Here is a 26307-nt window from a genome sequence, read left to right as displayed (position 1 = left end):
TGTGAACAGCAGTAACATTTTCGTCTGAAAGAATTTCAGGAACTTTATGGCAATTGCTAATCTTCTTGGTATCATTCTACTTTTATTTGCTCCTTGGATTCCGATCCCTCATCTTCTCACTATATATTTGCTCATATCACAGAGGTAGTGTCAATTTAGTTAAAGGAGACTTCATGTATACTGTCTAGAAGAAATAAAGACATAACTTCTAGATTATATGACCAAAGAACCAGGAGAACTTGGTATTCACAGTTCTACTTTGTTTAGATTTAGATATAGTTATTGATTATATATTTTATAACTATTCAATCTGTACTCACAGAAAGTTTAACAATGTCAAACAGATGTAATACTACACCTCCAGTAATAACGGGCAGTAATCATTATTGCGAATTATGAATAACTTGGAACAAGAATACTCCAAGTTGTTGACTATATGTATTGCATATTTCAACTATTATGTATGAAAAATCAATGAAACAGATTTAGAAAATGGAATAAAGAAAAACTCCTGGGACGGGAATACCAGCACCACAGTCATCTTTGCCTTTTAACATGGGTACCTTAGCAACACAGGGAGCCATCAAAGTTGAGGAAATGCAAAGTTGCAGCTTGCGCTTCAGAGGAACCAGAGAGGATTTTTGAGGGGAGAGCTTGGAGGAACTGAGGTCAGTGCAATTTCTTCTCTCCCTAGCATCTTTGATGCACTAGCCCCCACTGGTCAAAAATAAATTCTAAAAGCAACAAAAACCAATCATCCTCAGAAGATTACTAATGTGAAAACATGGAACAGAGTGTTTTTTGCTCTGAAACTGTTGAGATTAGGTAACACATTGGCCTTTTATTCATATTGGAAATTGTTTTGATATCGAATGTTGTCGGTGGGGTGTCTTGTGAACATACCTCTGCATTTATCATTCCACAAGTAGAATGTGCCCAATTTTATTGATTTGTTGTATTTATTCTTCATATTATAGATTGCACAAGGGATAATTCACCACCCTATATGTTATCTTGAACCTTTGTTGGACATCAGCTTTTGAGATTCTCCCACACTGCGGGACATTAGGAATTGAGGAATAACCAGAGTGTCACAATTCTTCATAATTCCCATATGAGCAAAGTCATGATACTTGTTAATTGGGAGGCTTGACTAACCACAACAAATGTGACCTGGTGGGCTGTTTTTGTGATACATCTGCATTAATTAGTCCACATGGTGAACATGCTCAATTGTATTGTTTAATTGTATTTATTCTTCACACTATAGATTGCACAAGGGGGTACTCTAGTACCCTGAATATTTTCTTCACCCTTTTTGGACATCTGTTTTCTGATCTTCTCCCACAATACAGGGCATTAGGAATTGAAGAATAACCAAGTGAGATTCTCAATTCTTTATTATTCCTATATGAGCAAATTGGTCTGTTATGATACCCATCAATTAGGAGACTTGACTAACAAGAAACCTGTCATGAAAAATATAGTTGCACGTCTAATACATTAATGCATTTGAAAGTGTATAGAAACCTGATGGTTTAAAAAAAAAAAAAGCTGTGTATATAGTTAGGGGGGTCTTGCGCTTTCTGTGTACAAGTGCTTGAAATATTGTATATTAGGGTTATTGTAAATATTGTCTTGTATGTATATATGTGATACAGAGGCTGATATAGGTTTTTAATTCTACAGCCTTGATGAAGTCATCTTGGACGAAACGCTCTGGCTAGGCTCATGTGCAATTGTAAAAAAACTTCAATAAAGCAGATTTGAAATTCACGTGCAAGACTCCAGAGGAATAATATTGGATGTGATTTGCTGATTCAGTATTATATGGAACTTTTTCTAATGCTGTTAATTGAGCTATATTCATCATATAATTGTATGCTCCTTTTCATTTGTTATTGTTCATCCTCAGAAGATATTTACTTCAAGAAGACCACTCTCACAACAAAAAGCAGTCAGAAACAAACCTTTTGTGATAGAACTCGAATACTAAGAATATAATACTGTCACTCAATCAGTCTCTGGAGGGTAGAAAAAAGCAAGGAAAAAGATGTTAGAACCCGGAACTGTCAACTTGAGTCTTCCATTCAGGAGTCAATATATTTCTCTATAAATTGTTGCTTCCTTCACAAATTATTATGTAACGTGCTCTCAAACTTAAACACACCCCACTACTCCTTAAATCCTGGGAAGCTGATAGTCAACAAGACTGTACTATTAAATAAGTAGGAAGTAGCTCCATGTGTCGATGGTATGTTTTATGTACAGCTCCAGAGTACCTCATGAAATCCAGACTTCAGACAAATCAGACTAAAGCATTTGTCACAGCACACCCAAAGACACAGGTGGTAGGAAATATATTTACACTGCTACGATAGGGCCAACTAATGTCTGAAGCATTTGTTAATGTGAGGCAAGTTGTTGCTAAGGAGTACCTGATATGGGAGTGAGTAACAGTGTAGTAAGAAGCTCCGTCACAGGTACTGGATCTGCAAAAGCTAATGAAGATTTACAATATCCTTCTTCTCTGAGAGTTCATTACTATGACAGTAAAGCATTAGGAAAGTACCACTTCCAGATTTATTTCTTCAAGGAGCCAGTCATTTTGACTTCTTGGGAGCCCTCAAGAGAAGTGTTCTCAGGTACGGAAAGCTTTATGAATGTGAGCTCAACCCAAGCACATGGGCAAAAATAGGCTACTGTCTAGGAAGGTGAAATTTCCAGTGTGGTTACATTAGTTAGGACTAGTCATTAGAATTCAGACTTTGTTAAGACAAGGTTTGGCTAAAATTACGATCTTGAGCATGATATGCAGTAGAAGGAAGTACTTTTGAATTTAAATGTTAAGCTAAACATGGGACAATAATGAAGGGGTACCAGGAAGCAGTATGTGCTAGGAACGGAATGAAAACACTTTCTTTATATAATGGTTATGATTAACATTCACAGAATAACACGTGTTTGGCAGATCACAGTAGAATTGGTCTTTTAAAAAATAACGTGGAGCATTAAGTTGCAAAAAATGATTGAAATACGTTTATGCTTGTACTTGTAGATACCCCTAACGAAGGGAAAAAACTGCATTGGGTTGAAATGGGCAAAAATCAGCTACTGCCTAAGACGGTGAAATTTCCAGTGCGGTTACATTAGTTAGGCCAAGTCATTAGAATTCAGACTTTGTTAGGACAAGGCTTTCATTACCATAATCCATAAGGGTAACTCACTACTTTTTCCTTCTGAAGGTAGTGTTTTAATATTATTTCAATCAAACTATAATTCTGTCATCCCCTTTGTAACAGAGCCACAGGTGTCTAACAGGCATTAAACTAATTGATCGCAAAAAGGCATTAAGATGCATTTAAATAGGAAAAATGACTTCTGAGTGAAGAAACAACTTTTGGTCCCTTTTGGTGCAGAAAAGAAAAGAAAGCCATTTCTACATGGGTTGTATTTTGCATTCAGTAAAGTTACTAAAAATCATAATTGTGCTTTTGAGGGTGGCATAATGCAAAATACACTTAAGTAAAGTAGTCACATGAGCACTCATGGGAAATATCTACTACAGATGGGCAGAGCAGCTATGTGATAGTTCATCCCTGAAGGACAGGTTTGTTTTAATATGCAGCAATAGCTATTCTGCAAATGTCCACTCTGACGATTCATAAGGGTCCATCGTCATCTAATCCTACTTCAGTGACACGGATCACAGGTATGGACCAGAAAATACAGATAACTCACATACTGCTGACAAGTTTAGGAAGCCTTGAGGTCAAGAGTGCTTTTAGGATGTAAAGGTAACAAGGCACATGCATAAAACATAACTGTGTAAGCCTAAGAGTTCAATCATGGAAAAGGCAGTTTTGACAGTCTATGTACTGGAGTACATATTTAGAGATCCATTGCCTGCTTCATGCAGTACTGTAGCAAACATCCTTGGCAAACTTATCATTCTGTGAAGAAAAAATTTGTAGTTATTTGGGTGGATTTCACTTTCAGTTTATTCCTCCATTTTTCACACCTAGGCCTCTGTGCAGGTAGTTTTTGAGGCAAGAATCAGAGATCACATTTCTAGATTTCCCTTCAACAGGAGCACCGGTAATAGGGGGAGATCTGTAATCGATTGCAAAATAACTATATTTCTTCATTGGAACATTTTCTACTTATGTTAATGGTGGCAAAACACATGCAGCTACCAAACGCTGATCCCCTTTATACCTTGGCACTGAAAAAATGTCCTACCTTGCTCAGAATTCGGAGAGGCATGCCTACTAGCAGCCTGCACGGAGTGGCTGGAGCTGGTGCTATTTGGAGACGAAGGACTAGCAACCTGAGAGAGTTCATCCTTCACGGCGATATCTATGCACAAAAAGAGAAGGTAACTTATTGTACATGTATACATTCCTCGAGCCCAAAAGAAAAAGCGGGCCAGATTAAAAATCAGTATACGATGGTATCAATGATTACTAAGTGCAACATATAAAAACATGTTAAAACAATGTTATTAACATTTCAATTTCCTCATTGCAAAGTGAAAATCAACATATAGCCCTCAGTGGTAGAGTTTTGCTAACGAGATACATTTTCATCTCAGTATCAGCTACGACTGTGGGTTCCTACACTCCAACTTCTTGTAAAAGAAACCTCAGCAGTTCAAGAGCTCTGGCCACAGATAACGGGAGTTGGCCAAGATCGAGCCCAACCCCTACTGCACTGCGTATTCAGCTGTGTGCAGAAAGGCTAACCACAAACCCTGGTCTTTGGTGAGGGCCATCATCCAACCTCCCACATACCAAACTGTGGCATAATGGACGTGCATTGGTTTGGCTATTTACAGTAGGCACTGGGTGCAGGCAATAAATACATCAATCCTCTTTTCGAGGGATAAGTCTTGCCCCACACCCTGCACCAGTTTCTGTGCAATCCAATAGGCCAAGCCAAGTGGACTGAGGGCAGGCCCAGCACCAACTCCTGTGCCACCGAACAAGCTTGCATGGCATTTGTCAAGGGACTGTGGGCCTAGGGGCCTCACATGCTCCCTGCAGTCAGGGGGTGCTATCCCAGCCTCATTACAAAAATTATCACATTCTTTTTTTTTTCCAAGAAGCAGGCTTTGGTGGCTGGCATACTACAATGACTGCTGCAACAAAAAAATGCAGTTGTTGAAGCCAATCAGAGCCACTGATCTTGTATTGGTAGACAGGATACACTGCTCTTCTTTTCAATAATGTTTCTAATGTATTATGCTCAGATGATTTGAGAATCCAGACCCTCAAATGATTTGCGATTTGACAATGAAGATGCACATAAATCCTCCGAGTAACATTTTGTAATTCATAATTTTCAAACACTACACAACAGATTAACATCAAACCAAGCGAATTTACTCCTCCGAATAATGTATACGTTTCAATGATTTTGATGCGATTCAAATGAGTGTTTTTGCTGAAGTGGTTTCGTATGGGAGTTAAAAATTAAAACAACTTTTTTGTTTTTTTATATTTTTTTTATTTTCACCTTATGGAAAGATCTGCAAGAAATGTCCTATGACGAAATGAAGTCACTTATGTCGTTCAAAAAATGTGCATATTTGTAAAACATCAGAAAGTTGCGAAATGCTGAATGTTATGGTATTTACAATTGAATGCTGGGAGTTGCAGTGCATAGACAAGTAATTGAGAAGAGTGAATAGGACGCACCAGGGGGCGGAGCACGCTAGTTTTAAATGAGGGTTGATAGAAAGGGCCTTGACACACGAGATCACTTCGGCCGTTGATGGCGGTAGCCGCGCGGCACATAGAAAACACAATGAGCAGGTACGATAAAAATTGAACCTTAGAGGATAAACAGGAGCGTTTCTAAATACCTGTTAGTTTGTAATAACGAGGTAGATCTTTCCGGTTATTTAGAAGGCTGAGAGCACGGGTATCTTTTATAACGTTTGTTAGCGTGTAACAACTTGGTTAAACGATGATGTTATCTGGGAGGGTGGTGAGAGCTTAGAGACACAAACGTGATTAAGCAGAGAGATGTTTAAAGAGAAGTCAGCGTGATTTGTTTGATAGAAGGGATCTGTTAAATAAGGTTAAGAACTGGTGTGTAAAGAGGAAATTAACTCACATAATTTTTGCACTGGACTTCAACTCATTTGTTTGTATTGTTATCTCCAATTGTATGCTAATACGCACGAAATGAATGATGATATGAATTTGATGTAGTACCCATAACTGATAGTTGTTTTTATTGGTTATCTTGTAGCGACCCCTGACGAAGGGCTGGTGACGCAGCCCGAAATGCATTGGGCTTTTAATAAAATCATGCTGCTCGGAACTTTTTGTTGCACTTGGAGCGTATTTTTGACGAACGTCTGGATGGACACGTGAAAATATGTGAAGCTTCCAAAGAGGCAAATGGGATATGATGTGGAAATTATGAAGAAGAGCGAATATTGAGTAAAAATATGGACTAAAGTTGATGAATAGGAAGGAGTAAAAAAACTGTGGATAAAGTATCCTGTTATGCTGTTGCGTCTGGGAGTGGAGCATAATGTTTATGCTCCCCATAATGATGTATTTAAATGAGTGCATTAGGGCAAGCACTACCTAGGCTGCACGCTAAAAGCACAAGGTGAAAGAACGATGATAAAATTTTGAATATCGGTGTGCAGACCACCCACTTTTGTTACTGAATGTAGAATGCCCCCCGTTGGTTCTTGCACCCTGGACAAATAAATAATTGTACAATGAATCAAGTAATATACTCCACATTTTTAGTTCCGAACAACGCTTCAGCGTGGATAACATTGCATGTTAAAAAGATTTTATGATAAAACATCAGAAAGTTGCGAAATGCTGAATGTTATGGTATTTACAATTGAATGCTGGGAGTTGCAGTGCATAGACAAGTAATTGAGAAGAGTGAATAGGACGCACCAGGGGGCGGAGCACGCTAGTTTTAAATGAGGGTTGATAGAAAGGGCCTTGACACACGAGATCACTTCGGCCATTGATGGCGGTAGCCGCGCGGCACATAGAAAACACAATGAGCAGGTACGATAAAAATTGAACCTTAGAGGATAAACAGGAGCGTTTCTAAATACCTGTTAGTTTGTAATAACGAGGTAGATCTTTCCGGTTATTTAGAAGGCTGAGAGCACGGGTATCTTTTATAACGTTTGTTAGCGTGTAACAACTTGGTTAAACGATGATGTTATCTGGGAGGGTGGTGAGAGCTTAGAGACACAAACGTGATTAAGCAGAGAGATGTTTAAAGAGAAGTCAGCGTGATTTGTTTGATAGAAGGGATCTGTTAAATAAGGTAAAGAACTGGTGTGTAAAGAGGAAATTAACTCTCATAATTTTTGCACTGGACTTCAACTCATTTGTTTGTATTGTTATCTCCAATTGTATGCTAATACGCACGAAATGAATGATGATATGAATTTGATGTAGTACCCATAACTGATAGTTGTTTTTATTGGTTATCTTGTAGCGACCCCCGACGAAGGGCTGGTGACGCAGCCCGAAATGCATTGGGCTTTTAATAAAATCATGCTGCTCGGAACTTTTTGTTGCACTTGGAGCGTATTTTTGACGAACGTCTGGATGGACACGTGAAAATATGTGAAGCTTCCAAAGAGGCAAATGGGATATGATGTGGAAATTATGAAGAAGAGCGAATATTGAGTAAAAATATGGACTAAAGTTGATGAATAGGAAGGAGTATCCTTTTATGCTGTTGCGTCTGGGAGTGGAGCATAATGTTTATGCTCCCCATAATGATGTATTTAAATGAGTGCATTAGGGCAAGCACTACCTAGGCTGCACGCTAAAAGCACAAGGTGAAAGAACGATGATAAAATTTTGAATATCGGTGTGCAGACCACCCACTTTTGTTACATATTTGTAAAACAGCAACAAAGTTATAGGTAAAGTAAAAAAAACTTTGCAACGGAAATGGAGGTTTAACCATACACAATATATATATATATATATATATATATATATATATATATATATATATATATATATATATATATATATATATATATGTGGAAGCTGTCGCCACTGCAATCCCTCAGTTCAATTGACAAAGCAGACCCAAAATCGGTGCAAAGATTTTTTATTAGTAACCCTTCGTGGCCACCATGACGCGTTTCAGCCCCCAAGAGGCCTTGATCACATGACGCTTCAGAAGGAAGTGCAGAATTTAAAGTGCTACGTGCATTAAAGAATGTAATTGACAGGTGTCACATGGTCAATAAACATAGAAAAAAAATCCTACTACATGATCGGGCAGTGCCATACTTAGATTCCATATAATACTGGTTGCTAATCCAAATAAGCCGCTGTACAAAATAAACGGAACATCGTTGGATGTTGAGCATATTAAAATTGGTGTTCAGCTATAAAATCAAAGAAAGCACAGGCATTTGGAGGGTCAGTTTGAGCCTTTTTGTCTACCACAAGTATATAATTCCACAAAAATTTATATTTTTCTGTCAGAAAACCGATTGAATTTCCTCTCATTCCCTAAAGGTGTAAAGTAAAATTGTGTTTGGAAGGTTGCAAGGTTTCCAAAGAGAAAAAGTAAAAAACAAAAACGGCTCAGAGGAGCAGGATCGTGTTGCCAAGAGCTGAAACTCTTCACCTACCACTTAAAAGGCATGATGGGATACTGGTAGTATGTCCTTTCTTAAAAGGAACAGTCAGGTTTTCTTTTCCAAAGAAACTTGAATTGTGGTCAATATAGCCCTTATCGACTGTCAAAAATACATTTGTTTATTTTGAAAAATTGATTTCCATTCTGTATTTAGTGCATTGCTGGATAACTTATAAATTGTCTTTAGAATAAAAAAAGGCTTTCAAAAAGGAAAGTGCATTGCATATATTTATGTTAAAACTCCCCCAGGATCCCACCCACGGGTGAAACAATTTACTGCTTAGGACCATTAATGAAGATCCCCTGGAGGAAAACTGGTTGTACCTAGGTTCAATGTCCAGTAGGTGGCACAACATCAACAGTAAATTAATGTGGTACTAAGAACCGCCTATTACTGCATTCAACTAGGTTCAGATAAAAACAAGCATTTGCAATGCAATAGGTCTCGCAGCATTAAAGTTTGAGTTACTGGCATTGTACATGACAATGCTTTGCATTCATTTTTTTAAATTTGCAATTGGTATATACACATTGTTTGTGAATGGTTAGCTGCTGCTTATGCTAAGCTAAGTTGGCAGTAATATAGAGTGCTAGTCTTGCTTGTTATAAGCATGCTGATTTAAAGCGCTCTGATACCTGCGGGTAAAGTTTGAGCTATATAAAAGTGAAAACTAATAAATAAATAAAAAACAGCCTACCTGTACCACGTCCGTTCTTATGACAGAAGCATGCACAAAGAGAAGGGATAGAGGTGTGCACACACAAGGAAGCAGGGACGTGCACACATGAAACAATGGAAGCGCAGAGGTACGCATAAACGCGGGGCACGGGGAGGCAGAGGGAAGCACACAAGAGAAGCAGAGAGGTGCAAGCGGGGATGGGGAGGCACATGGATGCGCATAGCACGAAGGAGACAGGGGGTGTACAGGTGCACAGAGGAATGCATAGGAAGGCGAAGAGGTGCACAGAGCGGGAGGCAGAGAGGAGTGCACACAAGCGAGGCTAAGAGGTGCAGCAGGAGAGGCAGATTCTTGCACATAGAAGTGAGGACACAGGGGTGTAAGGGTGGACACTGGAGGGCATAGGGAGGCACAGAGATGCGCACAGAGTGAGAGCAGATACAAGTGCACACAAGCAAGGCTAAGAGGTGCAGCAGGAGGGCCAGATTCTTGCGCATAGAAGTAAAGGCACAGGGGTGTACGGGTGGACATAGGAAGGCTCATAGGTGCACAGAGCGGGAGGCAGAGTGGAGTGTACACAAGAGAGGGCAAGAGGTGCAACGCGAGGGTGGGAGACAGATTGATGCACACAGAGGGAAAGAGAGAAGGAAGTACAGGTGCACACTGGAGCCCCCCGGGAGGCACAGAGGGCACACAGACGGCAGGGCCGGTCTGGCTACTGGGCAGTTGTGTGTGCTGCCGAGCTAGGGGCTAATTTCTCTGTGGTGGCAGCTTATTTCGTTGATGGGGACCTGCGTGCGATTTTAAATTAAAAAAGCAAAACGAATTTCGTTTTGCACACACAGGTCCCCATTAACGAAATTAGCCCCCAGCACGGCAGCACGCACAACTGCCGGGTGCCAGTCCGGCCCTGACAGACGGCATAGAGGTATGCATACAAGAGAGGCTGTGAGGTACAAACACAGATGGGTGTACAGGTGTACACAGGAGGCCACCGGAGGCACATAGGTGCACACCGCGGGAGACGGAGAGCAGGCAAGCGAGGCTCAAAAGGTGCAACAGGAGGGGCAGATTGGTGCACATTGAGGTAAGGACACAGGGTGTATGAGTGCACACTGGAGGGCATAGGGAGACACAGAGATCCGCACAGCGGGAGGCAGAGCGGAATGCACACAAGAGCGGCTGAGAGGGTCAACACGAGGGATGGGGCAGATTGGTGCACACAGAGGGGCGGAGACAGGGGTGTACAGGAGCACACAGGAGGGCATAGGGAGGCACAGAGGTGCGGACAGCTGGCGGCAGAGAAAAGTACACACAAGAGATCCTAAGAGGGTCAACACGAGGGATGAGGCAGATTAGTGCACACAGAGGGACGGAGACAGTGGGGTGTACAGGAGCACACAGGAGGACCCAGAAGGGCATAGGGAGGCACAGAGGTCACACAGCGGAGGCAGAGAGGAACGCACACAAGAGAGGCTGAGAGGGTCAACATGAGGGATGGGGCAGATTAGTGCACACAGAGGGATGGAGACAGTGGGGTGTACAGGTGCACACAGGATGACACAGGAAGGCATAGGGAGGCACAGAGGAAACACTGAGGAGGCAGAGAGGAACGCACACAAGAGAGGTTGAGAGGTGCAAAAGGAGGGGGCATTTTTGGACATTGAGGTAAGGGCACGGGGAGTACGGGTGCACACTGGAGGGCATAGGGAGGCACAGAGATGCGCACAGCGGGAGGTAGAGACAACTGCACACGAGAGAGGCTGAGAGGGTCAACATGAGGGGGGGCAGATTGGTGCACACAGAGGGACGGAGACAGGGGAGTGTACAGGAGCACACAGGAGGACCCAGGAGGGCATAGGGAGGCACAGAGGTCACACGGCGGAGGCAGAGAGGAACGCACACAAGCAAGGCTGAGAGGTGCAACAAGACGGATGGGGCAGATTGGGGCAGACAGAGGGACTTAGACTGGGGTGTATAGGTGCACACAGGAGGATACAGGAGAGTCCAGGAGGAGTGCATAGGGAGGCACAGAGGTCACACAGCCGGAGGCACAGAAGAATGCACACAAGAGAGGCTGAGAGGTGTCACACAGTCACGGGGAGCAGATTAGCACACACAGAGGGAAGGAGAGAGAGAGATTGAGCACGTGGGGATAACCCAAGACAGGGGACGGCCTGCCACAAGTGGGGCACTGAAAACAGACCTGGAATATTTAAAGATCTGCGAAAGAGGAGCGTACAGATATGAGGAAGGCACTGAAGCCGTGGAACATAGCAATACCAGCCTCATACTGCGCGCAGAGGCAGACCGGCCCTGGGGCGCGAGAACAGGAGACTGTCCTTGAACTACGAGGCTGGAGACCTGAAGGCAGAGGGACGCTGCCGAGAAACTGAGAAATACGAATTCTGAAGTTCGGGAGTGAAGAGCAGCGCGCCTACCGTGCACGGGCAGACAGTGCACGGCGTTCCTGGTGTGCGCCAACTGGTGGGGCACTGCTTATTGGATACGAGCTGGCAGGGTGCGAACTGTCTCACCAGTGCGCGTTGGCAGGGTGGGCTCCGACTCCTCTGTGCACGTCAACAGGGTGTTCGCTACCTCGTGGAGACGTGCTGGTATCCGGGATGAAGCCTGCCTGTTTATCGGCGCCGCGTGCCCCTCTGCAGACTCCCCCTGCTCCCCGCTGCCCTTCCCACGTTCGCTGACTAAAACCGAAACCTAAAGCATTCCTAAGTCAGTCACGTGAACTGTTCACGAGGCGCGCGTCGTGATCCGATTCTTTCTGCCATGCTGTCTACGGTAGAAGCTCACGCGCGCGACCTAATCCCATTGCAAAATGTTGCGTGTGGCCATCTCTTGTCTCCACTCGTTGTCGGCTGAGACGACGACTATAGTTCTCGCAGCGAGAGCGCGCTTTTCGCAGACGAGACCTAAAAACTGGACACGCAGACCACGTGATTGAGTAGTAATCCCATATGGGGGTGTGGAGAGGTAAGGATCTGCACATCTTGTCTTCTTAAAAGCTGCTGGTAAATAAAAAAGAGGGCACCTAGTCTACCACTATACAATAAATCTGTAGTCACAGGTGATTAAGTACTTGTAAACCCGATTCTGCATTATATAAATCTTCACTGAAGTTGTAAAGCAGGCCCTGGACACAGGTCGGAATATTCTACATTCATGACTATCAGTGAAGATCCTAGGAGAACGTCCTTTCCAGCACTGGATTCCTCATAGATTCATATTCTTTCATCTGGACTACCTACAAGTAACATGAAGCAGCATGTGAAAAGGTTCACAATTAATGAAAAACATTCAGAAGCACAGCATGGTCCAGTGTGAAATCTCTTCTTGCATGTGCAGGCAAGACTGTTTAAATGTGCACTAGCTGTCAAAGGAGTTGGCCTTAAGCACTCTTGCAGTGAAACTCTTGCGTAAAGGGCTGCTGAAGCAGATATAGTACTCGTGGAATGTTCAGTGACTATTCCGTTACCTGGCTGGCTTACGCCCTTCTTCAATATTTGTTGTTCTTTAGCTAGTTCTATTAGCTAGTCCGAAGGCTACTAATAACATATGCAAAGAGCAAAAGCATTGGTTTATGCTAGAGGAACAGCATATGGAGTAAACTCTCTGCTATAGTATCTGAGTTGAACAGAAGAAATACAACATTACAGGCTCACTGACATAATGTGAGAATCTTATGTGTGATCCTTGGGTTGGTGTGCAACATGATCTTGTTACTGTAAAACCAAATCTTTCCTTTATGTAAAGCCCTGTATCTCATTATGACCAGGAAGATAGATGGGCCAAGAGCAAGGCAGTCATAGGAAAAGGAAAATGCTACTTACCAGTATGCATCTGTTCTTGGCATGTAGAGCTGCAGAGTTACACACTGTGCATTTGATCGCTACCTAGTGATGGGCCTGAATGTTTGCGGTTGTTTTAGTCCTGAAAAGTCTTTGGAAGTCACGGGATAGGTGACTCCTCCTTTGGACAATAGTGCGCATGGGCATCGGCTCCATCCTTAGATTGTTTTTCGCCAGCAGGGAAATTATGGAGTTTTGTAAGAAATGGGAAGGATGCCCATGTAAGCTGCATCTGATTAAGATAATACTGGAACAGATAAAGGTAGCCAGCGAGGCGGGTGGGCGTGTGTAACTCTGAAGCTCTACATGCCAAGAACAGATGCATACTGGTAAGAAGCATTTTCCATTCGAGGCATATGGGCTGCAGATTACACACTGTGCATAGATTGTATAGCAGTACCCACTCTTAGCGGCGACCACCCGTATCTGTTGCAGTAGTTTGAAATAGTGTTTTGAGTACAGCCTGGCCCACAGTAGCTTGTTATTTGGTTTGCACATCTACACAATAGTGTTTTGTGAATGTGTGCAGTGTAGATCATGTGGCTGCGATGCAGATGTCATCTAGGGGAATGTTGCCTAAAAATGCCATTGAAGCCCCTATCTTTCTAGTAGAGGGGGCTTTAGGAGTATCAGATAATGTACGTTTAGCTTTGTGGTAGCAAATTTGTATACATTTGACAATCCATCTAGCTATCCCAGATTTTGATATGGGGTTGCCTTTGTGTGGTGGTGAGAAAGACAAAAAGTGGTTTACTTTTACGGAAGGATTGTGTTCTTTCAATGTAGTAAAGCAATGCTCTTTTGACATCTAGGGTATGAAGAGCTCTTTCTGAGACTGTCTGTGGCTGCGAGAAGAATACTGGCAGCTCTACAGATTGGTTGAGATGGAAGGGCGAAATGACTTTTGGAAGGAATTTAGGATTGGTACAGAGAACAACCTTATTATGATGCATTTGCAGAAAGGGTTCTTGAATGGTTCTTATCTTATCTTATCTTATCTTATGCTGTATTTATAGAGCGCACTGACACCAAAGGTTTCCTGGCGCTATGATTAGGATTGAGGGTGAGGATGGTAACTTACATAAGATTTGAGAAGAGCCAAGTTTTTAGGCTCTTTCGGAAGCTCAACAAAGAGTCAGAGGTTTTGATATGAAGAGGGAGGGAGTTCCACAGTTTAGGTGCCAGAAAACTGAGCCTGCGACCACCCTGCTTTTTCAGTTTGACCTTCGGAATAGCAAGGAGGTGAAAGTGGGCAGAGCGAAGATTGCGGGCCGGGCAGTACGGTTTGAGGAGGGATTCTAGAAAGGCAGGGCCTTTAGACTGCCGGGCCTTGTATACCAGGCAGCCAATTTTAAAGGCGGCTCGCTGTTCGACAGGTAGCCAGTGCAATTTTGCCAGAAGGGGTCTGGCAGATTGCCACTTGGGGGTTTTGTAAATAAGCCTGGCTGCCTGGTTCTGCACCAACTGAAGGCGGCGGAGAAGAGACTTAGGCAGCCCCCAATGGATAGAATTGGAAAAATCCAGGCGAGAAAGAACAAGAGATATAACGATCTGCACCAAAGATTCCTGGGTGAGTAAATGGGAGATCTTACGAATTTTTCGTAACTGAAACATGCTGGCAGAGATGGTAGTGCCGACATGAGTTGCAAGAGAGAGGTCAGTATCGATAGTAACACCCAGACTTTTTACCGATTTCGACGGGTCGGGTGGAATACCAAGCTCATTTGGCCAAAAATGAGGGCCCCAGTATGAGGGACTGGTACCAGGTAGGATGAGTTCCGTCTTCTCAGGATTTAGTTTGAGCTGGTTGGTAATCATCCATTGTTGGATATGCAGCATTACTGCCTGGAAGTTGGAAACAGCATCAGGAGAATCTAGAGGGAAGACTATCTGCATGTCATCAGCATAGTTAAGGACAGTGCAGTTCCAGGTACTCAGTGAGTGAATCAGGGGACGGAGGTATAAATTAAACAGTAAAGGGGAAAGGGAGGATCCCTGCGGGACTCCACAGGAGATAGGAACCTGGGTAGCAGAAAAAGGGCCAAGGTGGACTGTTTGGGCTCTGTCCGAAAGAAAAGACTTAATCCAATCCCAGGCAGGTCCTTGAATGCCTGCTTGTCCGACACGGTGGAGAAGAATGTCATGATCCACCGTGTCGAACGCGGCTGACAAGTCCAAAAGGACCAATGCCTGGGGGGACCCTATGTCAGCATTCCCTCGAAGGGTGTCCAGGACTTTTAAAATAACCGCTTCGGTGGAGTGCGCCGGTCTGAACCCCGCTTGGTTCGATTCCAAGAAACCGGAACTCTCAATGAATGCTGAGAGACAGGAGGTAACATATGCCTCTAGAAGTTTAGAGGTGTACGGCAGGAGGGAAATGGGCCTATAATTGGCGGGGTTGGCGGGGTCGGCTCCTGTTTTCTTCAGTAGGGGGACCAATATGGCTTCCTTGAATGCCCTGGGAACTGTGCCGGAGCTGAGGGATGTATTAAGGAGGGGGAGGATGCAGTCCGGAAGAGCAGAGAAGGTTGCCCCAAGAACTCGAGGAGGGCAACAGTCTTTGGGGGATCCGGATTTAACACGAGTGGTAAGCTCGGAAAGAATACTAATAGTGATCGGTGGAAACTGACCAAAGGAACAGGGATTAAGGGGGAGATGATCATGGGGGTCAACAGGGGAAGAGAGAGGAATGGCATTCTTAATGTTTACAATTTTTTGAACGAAATACGAATTGAGCGAATCACAGGTTTCCTGGGTGGGGGCCTGAGATGGAAGTATCCTATGGTCAGATGAAAAATCATGCAGAATTTTAAAAATTTCTTTAGATTTGTCACTGGCTGTAACCAGTCTTTCCGAGATATGCGAGGCCTTGGCCTTAGTGATGGCATTTTTGTATACGTTGCGGGCCCTCACAAACTTAATGCGATCTTCCTTGGAGTAGCCCCGTCTCCAAATGCGTTCTAAATGGCGCAATTGGAGTTTTTGTACTTTCAGCTCCTCTGAAAACCAGCGATGAGAATTGCCATATCTAGTATGAGCAAATCTAGTGAGAGGAGCGTATATATCGCTGGCTGATGACAGCCAGGCGGTTATCCCATCCGACATAAAGTCAATGTCTGAGTCAGGGTCGATAATAGGACGGGTGTTGGTCAAGTGATCAAGGAATCCCTGAGAGTCGTAGGAATTCCATTTACGACACGAGCCCCCAGGGTGAGAGGGAGCCTTGAGTTTCCCTTTAATCGAGATGGTGACCTCGATCAGATGGTGGTCGGACCAGAGGCAGGGGGAGATGACTGGGCAGGACAGGACAAGATTGTGAGTCCAGATATGGTCCAAGATATGGCCCTTAATATGGGTTGGGGAGGAGATATGTTGGGACAGATTAAGATTTGTGAAAGTTTCAAAAAGTTCGGTAGCATGGGGCCCGGCTTGGTCATCGTCGAACCAGTAATTAAAGTCGCCGAATACCGCAAGTCGGGAATGGTGGACGAGCAGATCGGCTACCTGCTCACTCAGACACAGAGGGAATGATGGCATCGGTTGGGGGGGGCGGTAAAGAAGTACAATCGCCAAAACACCCCCAGTGGTTTCCAGGTTGATGACTACACTATCTACCCCGGGTAGTGTGAGCGAGGCAGAGGTGCGGAATCTGAAGTTCTTATGTATAATGGCTGCTACCCCCCCTCCGGGACGACTCGATGGGCGGTTAACATTAAGGATGTAATAGTCCGGGGGAAGTGCTGCCAGGATATCCGGATGAGAATCTGACGTGAGCCAGGTCTCAGTTAGGAGCAGAACGTCAGGTTTGTCCATGCTAAGTAGCAGAAACAGATCGAGCTGGTGCTTCACCATGGAGCGGGTGTTAAGGTAAAATACCCTAAGGTGGGTGTCATTGTTCAGTGCCAATGAGGGGGCTATGAAACAAGGGCGGGGGTACCGATGTCAAGCTGAAAGCCTGAAATAGGTGGCTTGCTAGCAATCTCGAGGAAGGCAATACGCTCCCGCACCCCTGGCAGTAGAGGAGTATTGATGAATTGCATATTCCTGAGTGTATTAGCCGGGTATACGATGGGAGGACCAGGGGTCCTGGCCCCTGGGCCCGGTCGGGCGAAGACGGGCTTGCCTTTGGCGCGCCTTCGGCGCGCCGCCGGCGCGCCCGCTGCGCCCGTCCGCTGCGCCTCCGGGATGGGACCTCCATTTGTAGTGGCCGAGGGCGGGAGGATGGGAGGGGCGAAACACAGGACTGCTAAGCCTGATCCCGTTCCTCACCTAAGATGGCGGCCCCGCCGAGCAGCGTCTAATCGGCTGCCGGTGGGAGAGGCCAGGTGCAATCAACAGCCAAAGAAGCCCGTAATAAACACAGCAAGTCTGTGTCCAGGGGCTGACAAAGGCGCCAAGAGCAGCCAAGTGCACAAAGGGTAAGGTGCAAATTACAAGAAAACGTAACACTATTTTAAAAAGCGGCGATTAAAAAATTTTGCAATTTACAATTTCTAAGATGCACAGGTTAGTCCCGGCTTTCCGCCTCAGGACGTAAGAGTACAGCACACACACGCAATCGTAATCATTCGCGGTGCACAATTAAGGGGCTTTTGTAGTGGCCGAGGGCGGGAGGATGGGAGGGGCGAAACACAGGACTGCTAAGCCTGATCCCGTTCCTCACCTAAGATGGCGGCCCCGCCGAGCAGCGTCTAATCGGCTGCCGGTGGGAGAGGCCAGGTGCAATCAACAGCCAAAGAAGCCCGTAATAAACACAGCAAGTCTGTGTCCAGGGGCTGACAAAGGCGCCAAGAGCAGCCAAGTGCACAAAGGGTAAGGTGCAAATTACAAGAAAACGTAACACTATTTTAAAAAGCGGCGATTAAAACATTTTGCAATTTACAATTTCTAAGATGCACAGGTTAGTCCCGGCTTTCCGCCTCAGGACGTAAGAGTACAGCACACACACGCAATCGTAATCATTCGCGGTGCACAATTAAGGGGCTTTTGTAGTGGCCGAGGGCGGGAGGATGGGAGGGGCGAAACACAGGACTGCTAAGCCTGATCCCGTTCCTCACCTAAGATGGCGGCCCCGCCGAGCAGCGTCTAATCGGCTGCCGGTGGGAGAGGCCAGGTGCAATCAACAGCCAAAGAAGCCCGTAATAAACACAGCAAGTCTGTGTCCAGGGGCTGACAAAGGCGCCAAGAGCAGCCAAGTGCACAAAGGGTAAGGTGCAAATTACAAGAAAACGTAACACTATTTTAAAAAGCGGCGATTAAAACATTTTGCAATTTACAATTTCTAAGATGCACAGGTTAGTCCCGGCTTTCCGCCTCAGGACGTAAGAGTACAGCACACACACGCAATCGTAATCATTCGCGGTGCACAATTAAGGGGCTTTTGTAGTGGCCGAGGGCGGGAGGATGGGAGGGGCGAAACACAGGACTGCTAAGCCTGATCCCGATTGGTTAAGGATTGTAGTTCACTAACTCTTCTTAGAAAAGTAATAGCTACTGGGAAAGCAACTTTCCAAGTTATGAATTGCAATTCACATTTATGTAAAGGTTCAAAGGGAGGTCCCATTAACCGTGTGGGAACAATATTTAAATTCCACACATGTGAAGGTGGTGCTCTGGGAAAATTATTCTTTTGAGGCCCTCCATAAAAGCCTTTATGGCAGGTACTCTAAAAAGTGATAGATGTTGTCTATTTTGTAGGTATGCTGCAATGGCAGCAAGATGCAGTCTAATAGATGTGTACGCTAAGTTACATCTTTGGAGGTGTAGTAAGTATCCTATGATGTGTTGAATAGACACATCTAGAGGACTGATGTCGTTGTTATGGCAATATATTACAAAACGCTTCCACTGGCTGCATAACATGCCCTAGTGGTGGGACGTCTAGCTTCTTTAATAACGCTCATACAGTCAGGAGGAAGGTTAAGATAACCAAACTCTAGGACTTCAGGAGCCAGATCGCTATGGTTGAGCTGAGCTGGATCTGAGTGTCCGATCTCTCCATGGTTCTGGGTTAGGAAGCGTAGAGACAGGTATAGCTTTTGGTGCGGTACCACAGAAAGTTGCAGTAGTGTGGTGTACCACGGTTGACTGGCCCAAGTTAGAGCAACTAGAATGAGAGTGAGGGAATGTTGCTAAAGTTTGCGCACCACTAGTGGAAGCAGTGGGAGAGGTGGAAAAGCGTAAGCAAATTTGACGGACCAGTTCATCCATATCGCATTGCATTTGGACAGCGGGTGTGGATACCTGGCGGCAAAGTTTGTGCTTTTGGAATGATTTTAGGGCTAGAAAAATGGCTAGTAACTCCAGGTGGTTGATGTAGAGTAATGTTTGTTGCGGTGTCCACCTTCCCTGCATGGTCTGATGCAGGAGATGGGCTCCCCAGCCAGAGAGCGATGCGTCTGCTGTTATGACTATTTGGGGAACTGGCTCTAGGAACGGTCGACCCTGGGAAAGGTTTTTGGTGTTCCACCATTGCAGAGAGCGGTGTGTTCGACCGTCTACCAACACTAGGTCTGTTAATTGACCTTGAGCCTGGTTCCATTGTCGTGCTAGGCACTTTTGAAGAGGATGCATCGGTAGTCTTACATGAGGCACTATGAATATGCAAGAGGCTATCATTCCTATAAGTTGCATGAACACTCGAGCTGGAAGAGTGTTGAGGTTGGAATTTGGTTAGAAGAGCTTGCATATTTGTTATCCTGGCAGGAGAGGGATAAGCTAGCACTGTTGAGGTGTTTACTGTGGCACCTAGATATTGTTGTACGGGGACGGTTGCAGGTGGGACTTGGTGTGGTTTACTATGAACCCCAAGTCGTGGAGTAACTGGATGGTTTTGTGAGTGTGTTGTACACACTGACTGTATGAGCTGGCTTTTATGAGCCAGTCGTCGAGATATGGGTAGACGTGAATGTGCTGTCTTCTTAAGTGCACTGCCACTACTGCAAGGCACTTGGTAAACACTCTTGGTGCTGTTGTGACCCCGAATGGGAGTACTTTGGATTGATAGCGCTGACCGTCTAATACAAATCTGAGGTACTTTCTGTGAGCTGTGTGAATGGGAATGTGGAAATAGGAGTCCTTATGATCTATAGTCGCAAGGAAGTGGTTTTGTAAAAGGAGAGGAAGAACCTGCTCTAGTGTGACCATATGGAAGTGGTCTGATTGTATGTACAGATTGAGTGATCCAAGGTCGAGAATAGGCCTTAGAGAGCCGTCCTTTTTTGGGATAAGAAAGTATAGGGAGTAAACTCCCTTGTTTTGTCGATACAGTGGAACTGGTTCTACTGCATTTTTTTGTAGGAGGGATATTACCTCCTGCCTGAGCAATACCAAATGTTCTTGCGACATTGGGCGTTGTTTGGGTGGTATGTTTGGGGGGGTAGATGTTAGTTTGAGACAATAACCTGCTTGAATTATTTGTCGCACCCACCTGTCTGATGTGATGTCGTTCCAGACAGGAAGGAATTGTTGTAGTCTTCCCCCGACTGGAGTGGAATGCGGTGGGGGAAGTGGAGGGAAGTCATTGGGCAGGGGTGGAGGCAGAGCGGGAGTTGTTCGTTTTGCCTCTGCCTTTATTGTGGTTGCCCCTGTAACCCCCTCTTTGATAGCCTCTACTGTAGGTGCATTGGATAGGGGCTTTGTAAGAAGTAGAGGGGCTATCTGAGGAGTAGCCTCTATTGTTACCTTTATAGGATGAGCGACGAAAAGAACATCTGGAAGCTTGCGACTGCAAGGCTCCTATAGATTTAGCTGTGTCTGTATCCTTTTTCATTTTTTCATGGGATACGTCCACATTAGGTCCAAATAAATGTTGCTCATCAAAGGGTTGATTGAGTATGGCACTTTGTACTTCAGGTTTGAAACCTGAAATGCGAAGCCAGGCATGTCTACGCAAAAGGACACTAATATTAATTGCCCTTGAAGCAGTATCTGCTGCATCCAGGGCACAACGAATAGAGGTGTTGGTGATGGTTTTACCCTCTTCTATAAGCTCATTGGCCCTATTCTTGTACTGATCAGGAAGGTGTTGCATTATAGATTCTAACTTGTCATAATGTGTCCTGTCGTACCTTGCTAATAGTGCCGGAGTATTAGCAATACGCCAAATGTTTGCGGCCTGTGACGCTGTTCTTTTGCCTGAGGCGTCTAGAAGTTTAGACTCTTTATCTGGTGGGGGAGCCTCGTCTGATGTTTGGGAATTGGCTCTTTTGCGTGCATTGGAGACTACCAGAGAGTCTAGTGGTGCAGGCCCTTTAATGTAGGCTGGGTCTGAAGCTGCCTTATACTTCTTTTCAATTCGGGGGTTGATGATCCAAGCCCTGACTGGATCTTTAAAGACCTCTGGCGCATGCTTAATGTTATGTTATGTTATATGGGATTTGTAGCTACCCCTTTAAGCATTTAAGCATAGGTAAAATTGAGGTGGACCTTTGTGTGGTATCAAAGGTATCCATAAGGAAATCCTCCTCTACTGGGTCAGTATGTAAGTCAACCCTATGATATTGGGAGGCTCTATGGACAAGTTGGTTAAATCCCATAGTGTCCTCTGGTGGGGAGGGCCTGGAGGGGTATATGTCATCTGGTGGGACATTAGGGACGTCTGGGGTACTATAATCATCCCAAGGGTCAGGTGAGCCAGGAGGACTAGGATTATCTAGTGGCTCATTATCTGCACCACCCCCTGTGTCATCAGAGGTGTTATCCCAGTCATCATCATCTTCTACTGGAGATGGGGATTGTGAGGGGAGTGATGTGGTATGGGTGGAGGAGGAGAAGGAGAAGGAGGAGAAGGAGAAGGAGGAGAAGGAGGAGAAGGAGGAGAAGGAGGAGGAGGAGAAGAAGGTATCCTTGGAGGAGAGGTTGTAATGTCCTTCTTAGGATGAGGAGCTAGTGCAGGCTTCTCCAATGGTCGTTTTTAGCTCGAGGGACCGTCGCTTCTCACTGCGAAGCAGTAAGGGGGCGGAGTCCCGAAGAATTAATGTTTTGGAGTTAGGGGGCATAAACCCGCCTCTCTCCTCCATTGGCTGGCTACCTAAACGGAGGCCAGCCATTGGAGGAGAAGGGAGTCACTCCAATAAAGCCTTTCTCTTTCGGATTCAGGGGCGTGTTTTTTGCGTTCTTTAGTCCTGTGACGTCATCTGTCACTCAGAGCGGGAAAAACACGCCCCCGAATCCGAAATTTTCGGATGTTTGCGGCCGCCATTGTTGCCCTGCCGCCGCCGAGTCTTCCAGTGAGTGCTTGTTTCTTGTTTAGAACTGAGAGTCAATCGACCAGTTTTGGGATCTTTAACAAGAGTCTATTGTGTAGGATCTGGATGGAACAGTTCCTCTGTGTGAGGCAGATCCTTCGGTGCCGAGGTTTTCGGTTCCGTAGGCTTTTTCGGGACCGGACTAATCGAATTTTTTGGCTTTGTAGTGCCTTTGTCCAGTGGGCCGTGTTTTTCAACTCCAACGTTTTTTTCGACTCCGAAGCATGGGAATCGGGTGCTTTCGGTGGCAATTTCTTGCTCGGCCCAGAGTGTGGTTTTGGTGCTGAGGAGCCGGTGCCAGTCTTTGGTGCAGAGTGCTTAGATGTGGAAGCAGCTGGCATGGAGGTGGAAGAAGATGGCTTCTTTTTCGGTGCCGGTAGTGTACCAGCACCAGGGATAGGCTGACTCGAGCCAGAGTCGTCTACAGGCTTATTAGGCTTCTTTGACGAGCCCGAAAGCGGGGCATGTGAAGCAGTCTCTCGGTGTGCACCCGGGCCCGAAGGTGAGGCTGTGACTGAAGCCTTTTTCGAGGGTGTCGAGGAAGGGTCAGGGTCGACGTGTGTACTTACGACTCTCTGTGCCGGAGTGATGTCCTCGACGTCTGAGCCGTCGGCCTCGGAGTCGCTGTCGACTCCATGTTTTTGCAGTTGCTCTGGCACGTCGACGCCCTCTTGGAAAATGTTGTCCGGGATCGAAGAAAATGAGCGAGCCATGGTTCTTCGAGCTAGTCAGTCACGAATCGTCTTTTTGGAGCAGAAGGAGGCACAATCTGAACCGTCTCTGGCCTTGTGCTCCGGTAAGAGGCAAATGTTGCACACCTCATGTAGATCGGTGTGGGGAAACTTCGACCCACATTGAGGACACTTCTTAAATGGCGTCCTTTCCATGAGCCAGAGAGTAAGGCCCAGATAGGCCCGATCGAGACAATACCGTCAAACTGGGTGAGGATTGCGTGCCGAAGGAAAATTGGTTCCAAACCGGAGCACAGGAAACACATCCAAGCCCGATGGCGGAAAAAAACAATCTAAGGATGGAGCCGATGCCCATGCGCACTATTGTCCAAAGGAGGAATCACCTATCCCGTGACTTCCAAAGACTTTTCAGGACAAAAACAACTGCAAACATCCGGACCCAACACTAGGTGGCGATCTAATGCACAGTGTGTAATCTGCAGCTCATATGTCGCGAACATAATGGTTTCAACATTGTGGCTAGGCTTAAACATGGGGCCCTCAGTTTAATCAATAAGGCTGCATTTAACTCCACACAGTCTGTGGTTTTGAAGAATCTTGAATGGACTCCTTGATCATTGAGAAACCACTAAATGGAACTGTAGGTTGCTCAGTATATCAGAGATGCATTTTTACTGAATTAAACCAGAGATTAGATTAAGCAAGCACATACATGTAAGCCAATAATTAATGAAGCAGCAGACCTGATAAACAGATCAATAGCTATTTCAATGTGAGGCTTATTAATTTACAGAGCCTTTAAGTGTGTCATCAACACTAGAGCAAATAAGATAAGCATATAATTTGCAGTTGAATACTACTGTGGGTGATTGCCATTTTCGTATGGTTTGCTTACGGACACAACATTCACAGAAGGTAACAATATATGCCTTGATCTGGAAAGAAATTTACATCCCTGAGGATAACGCTAAAAGACCGACCCTTTGTCACTTGCCTATCTGAGATAAGGGCTTACAAATTATGTAGTTAGAGCTGAATTTAAATATAATCTCCACAAAAGGTCTCAACATGCTGACTCACTATAGCTTTCTAAAAAGACATTTACAGGCTACATAATAGACTCATGCTATGTGTATAAGCCTAGCAAATGTATATCTCAATACAGGTTCCTTATTCTAAGGTTTCGGATAACTCCACTGTATGGGTTTAGCCGGTTTTAAAAAGTTCTAGCAACTGTAGTGGGCGTTGCTGCCTCTGTGGCAGCGGAAATAACACGTTACCTACCTTTGGTAACAATATATCTGTAAGAAACATAAGTTAGTTATAGATTCTTTACCTTAGAATTACCCCCAGGCGTCAGACAGGATCTGGAATGTTTTCCTCAGCAGTACCCCTGCGCGTCGAAAGGTGGTGTCGGTCAGCTCCGCGTTAGTCGTTGGCGTCGTGTTCGCCGAGATGACGTCACAGTAGCTAGATAGACGACGCCCTCGTGCGCTGAAGTCCGTTCTCTACACGACTTTCCAGAAGTACAAAGCCATGCAAGACACTGACCACTGATGCAAAAAACTAGAGACCTGAAAGGAAATCCTTAACCCTAGAAGTCAGTTCACAGAACGGGGAGAATGGGTGGGGTGGTAAGGAATCTATAACTAACCTATGTTTCTTACAGATATATCGTTACCAAAAGGTAAGTAACTTGTTCATCAGAAAGAAACAGTTAGTTATAGATTCCTTACCTTAGAATAGATACCCCAGAAATACCAACCCTGGAGGTGGGTCTGCGAACTAAGTTCACACCAGGAAATCCTGGAGAACAGAACTGCCAAAGAAGCAGTCTTTCCGGACTTGGCTGTCCAGGCAGTAGTGTCTTGTGAACGTGTGCAGTGATGTCCACGTAACTGCCTGACAGATGTCAATAAAGGGGACTCCACGTCCCAAAGCAGTGGTAGCTGCCGTTGCCCTGGTGGAATGGGCGCGCAACCCCACTGGAGGCTCCTTCTTTGCCAAGGAATAACCAGCTTTAATGCACAAAACGTCACATCTAGAAATAGTCCGTTTGTGCACAGCCCGACCTTTTTTGGCGCCCATGTAGCCAACAAAGAGCTGTCATCCACCCGGAATTGTTTTGTGCGATCCAAGTAAAAGGTAAGTGCACGTCTTGGATCCAGACGGTGGAGCCTCTCTTCCTCTTTAAAAGGATGCAGTGGCAAAAAGAAGTTGGGCAAAGTGATGGTCTGGTCAATATGGAAAGGAGTAACCACTTTGAGCAGGAAGGACGGACAAGTTCAAAGGACAACCTTGTCCATATGAACAGTCAGAAAAGGAGGCTTAGAAGAAAGTGCTTGGCGCTCACTCACCCTTCACGTAGTGGTGATGGCCACCAGAAAAGCAGTTTTTATGGTCAGAAGCCTGAGAGGACAGTTTTATAGCGGCTCAAAAGGAGCGCACATAAGATATGTAAGAACCAAGTTCAAGTCCCACTGGGGCATTACGAAGGGAACAGGAGGAAAAAGATGAGTATGCCCTTAAGGAAGCGATTTACAACAGGCGAATTGAATAGAGAAGACTGATCAGGAAGCCCTAGAAAGGCTGAAATGGCCGGGAAGTAGCCCTTTAGAGTGCCCAGAGTAGAGCCCTGCTGTGCCAAAGAAAGGAGCAACAGAAAGTCCTCAGAAAGAGGGGCGGGGGGGATCCACAGCCTTTGCTGTGCACCATGTCACAAATTTGTTCCATCTGCAGGCGTGTACCGTCTTAGTGGAGGGACGCCTGTCTGCCAAGATAACATCACAGACTTCGTGAGGCAGGTCGAACAACGTCAACTGCTGCTGCTCAATCTCCATGCAAGGAGGTGGAGGCTGGACAGGTTTGGGTGGAGGACCTTGCTGCTGCAACAGAAGATACTCCAGAAGAGGCAGTCTGATCGGAGGATCGATGGCCATGTGTAGCAGCTAGGGATATCCGACTCTTCGTGCCCAATTTGGGGCCACAAGAAGGACTTGGGGCCGGTCGCGCTTGATCTTCTTCAGCACTCTGGGCAGAAGTGGTATAGGTAGAAAGGCGTGTAGAAGACCGCAACTCCACTCGTGACGAAAAGGGGCGCCTAGCGAGTGTCGCCTTAGAAATTCCAACGCGCAGAATTGCTGACATTGCGTATTCTCTT

General features: G+C 45.3%; 1 protein-coding gene across 6 annotated transcripts in view; it reads right to left on the bottom strand.

The window, feature by feature from the left end:
• The window catches only part of ZBTB17 (zinc finger and BTB domain containing 17), a 417671-nt gene that overhangs the window by 261909 nt on the left and 129455 nt on the right, over positions 1–26307 (bottom strand). For all 6 annotated transcript variants that reach the window (XM_078642537.1, XM_078642540.1, XM_078642535.1 and 3 more), the window contains one exon: positions 4243–4359. In XM_078642537.1, coding sequence (XP_078498663.1) covers positions 4243–4359 — 117 coding nt within the window. The remainder of the gene's footprint in view (positions 1–4242; positions 4360–26307) is intronic.

This window comes from Lissotriton helveticus, chromosome 5_1, assembly GCF_964261635.1.
Source record: "Lissotriton helveticus chromosome 5_1, aLisHel1.1, whole genome shotgun sequence".
Lineage (NCBI taxonomy): Eukaryota > Metazoa > Chordata > Amphibia > Caudata > Salamandridae > Lissotriton > Lissotriton helveticus.
Note: the sequence above shows the minus strand (reverse complement) of the source record. Positions and strands in the feature narration are given on the sequence as shown.